Here is a 1,097-nt window from a genome sequence, read left to right as displayed (position 1 = left end):
ATTTTCAATATTTACATTATTAACTTATGAAGATTATTTTGAAAATGAGTGACCTTTAAGTAATAACTTATTAACATAAAACTTAAAAAAGCAAACTATGTTTCTGCCAGTATTGGGGCAATGCAGCAGTATGTCTACACAGGTACAATGACAGATCTATCACAGTGGTGCCACTACAGAAGATTTGTTTTCTTTTATGTTATTAATATTAACATTTTTCAACAAAAGCAGTAGCTTAAACATTTTAACGAGGCAGGTTATAGTTTTAAATAGTTTAATGGATAAGACCTTTGGAGAGAAACAGACACAATGTGGACTGTTCCACAGCTTCCATCTGTGTCTATGCAGTGGATCTGGAAGAGGAGACATATGCCTGTCCCACACGTTTCTCTTTCTACATCCTATTTCCAGATTCTCAGTATGTTAATGACCTCTACTAGCAATAAAAATACTTTACAAAATATTAAAGTTTAAAAACATCACTTATAGGAATGGCAACTTGAATTTCACTCTTTTCTCTACTTTCTCATGCAGATGCCTTGAAGAGATATGGCTGAGATAAATTGCACCCAGGTAAAGGAGTTTATTCTGGTGGGCCTCACGGAACAAAACAAGTTGAAAATGCCCCTCTTTGTGATTTTCTTATCTATTTACGTTTTCACAGTCATAGGCAACCTGGGTTTGATCCTAGTCATTAGAACAGATGCAAGGCTCAAAACACCTATGTACTTCTTCCTTAGCAACCTGGCTTTTGTCGATTTCAGTTATACTTCTGTCATTACACCCAAAATGCTGGAAAACTTCTTATACAAACAAAACGTTATCTCCTTCAATGCATGTGCTGCTCAATTAGGCTGTTTCATCACCTTCATGACAGCTGAATGCTTGCTTCTGGCTTCCATGGCCTATGACCGGTACGTGGCCATTTGTAACCCTCTCCTCTATATGGTTGTAATGTCTCCAGGAATCTGCATTCAGCTTGTGGCTGTCCCCTATAGCTATAGCTTCCTAGTTGCCTTATTTCATACCATCCTCACCTTTCGCCTCTCCTATTGTCACTCTAATATCATCAATCACTTCTACTGTGATGACATGCC

At 37.6% G+C, this 1,097-nt stretch overlaps 1 protein-coding gene across 1 annotated transcript in view; it reads left to right on the top strand.

Moving 5' to 3' along the window:
* Positions 1-549: 549 nt before the first annotated feature.
* The window catches only part of LOC105308233 (olfactory receptor 1044-like), a 1,746-nt gene continuing 1,198 nt past the window's right edge, over positions 550-1,097 (top strand). The window contains exon 1 of the mRNA XM_011384077.1: positions 550-1,094. Coding sequence (XP_011382379.1) covers positions 550-1,094 — 545 coding nt within the window. The remainder of the gene's footprint in view (positions 1,095-1,097) is intronic.

The sequence above is a fragment of the Pteropus vampyrus genome, unplaced genomic scaffold (assembly GCF_000151845.1).
Source record: "Pteropus vampyrus isolate Shadow unplaced genomic scaffold, Pvam_2.0 Scaffold559, whole genome shotgun sequence".
In the NCBI taxonomy this organism is placed as follows: domain Eukaryota; kingdom Metazoa; phylum Chordata; class Mammalia; order Chiroptera; family Pteropodidae; genus Pteropus; species Pteropus vampyrus.
Note: the sequence above shows the minus strand (reverse complement) of the source record. Positions and strands in the feature narration are given on the sequence as shown.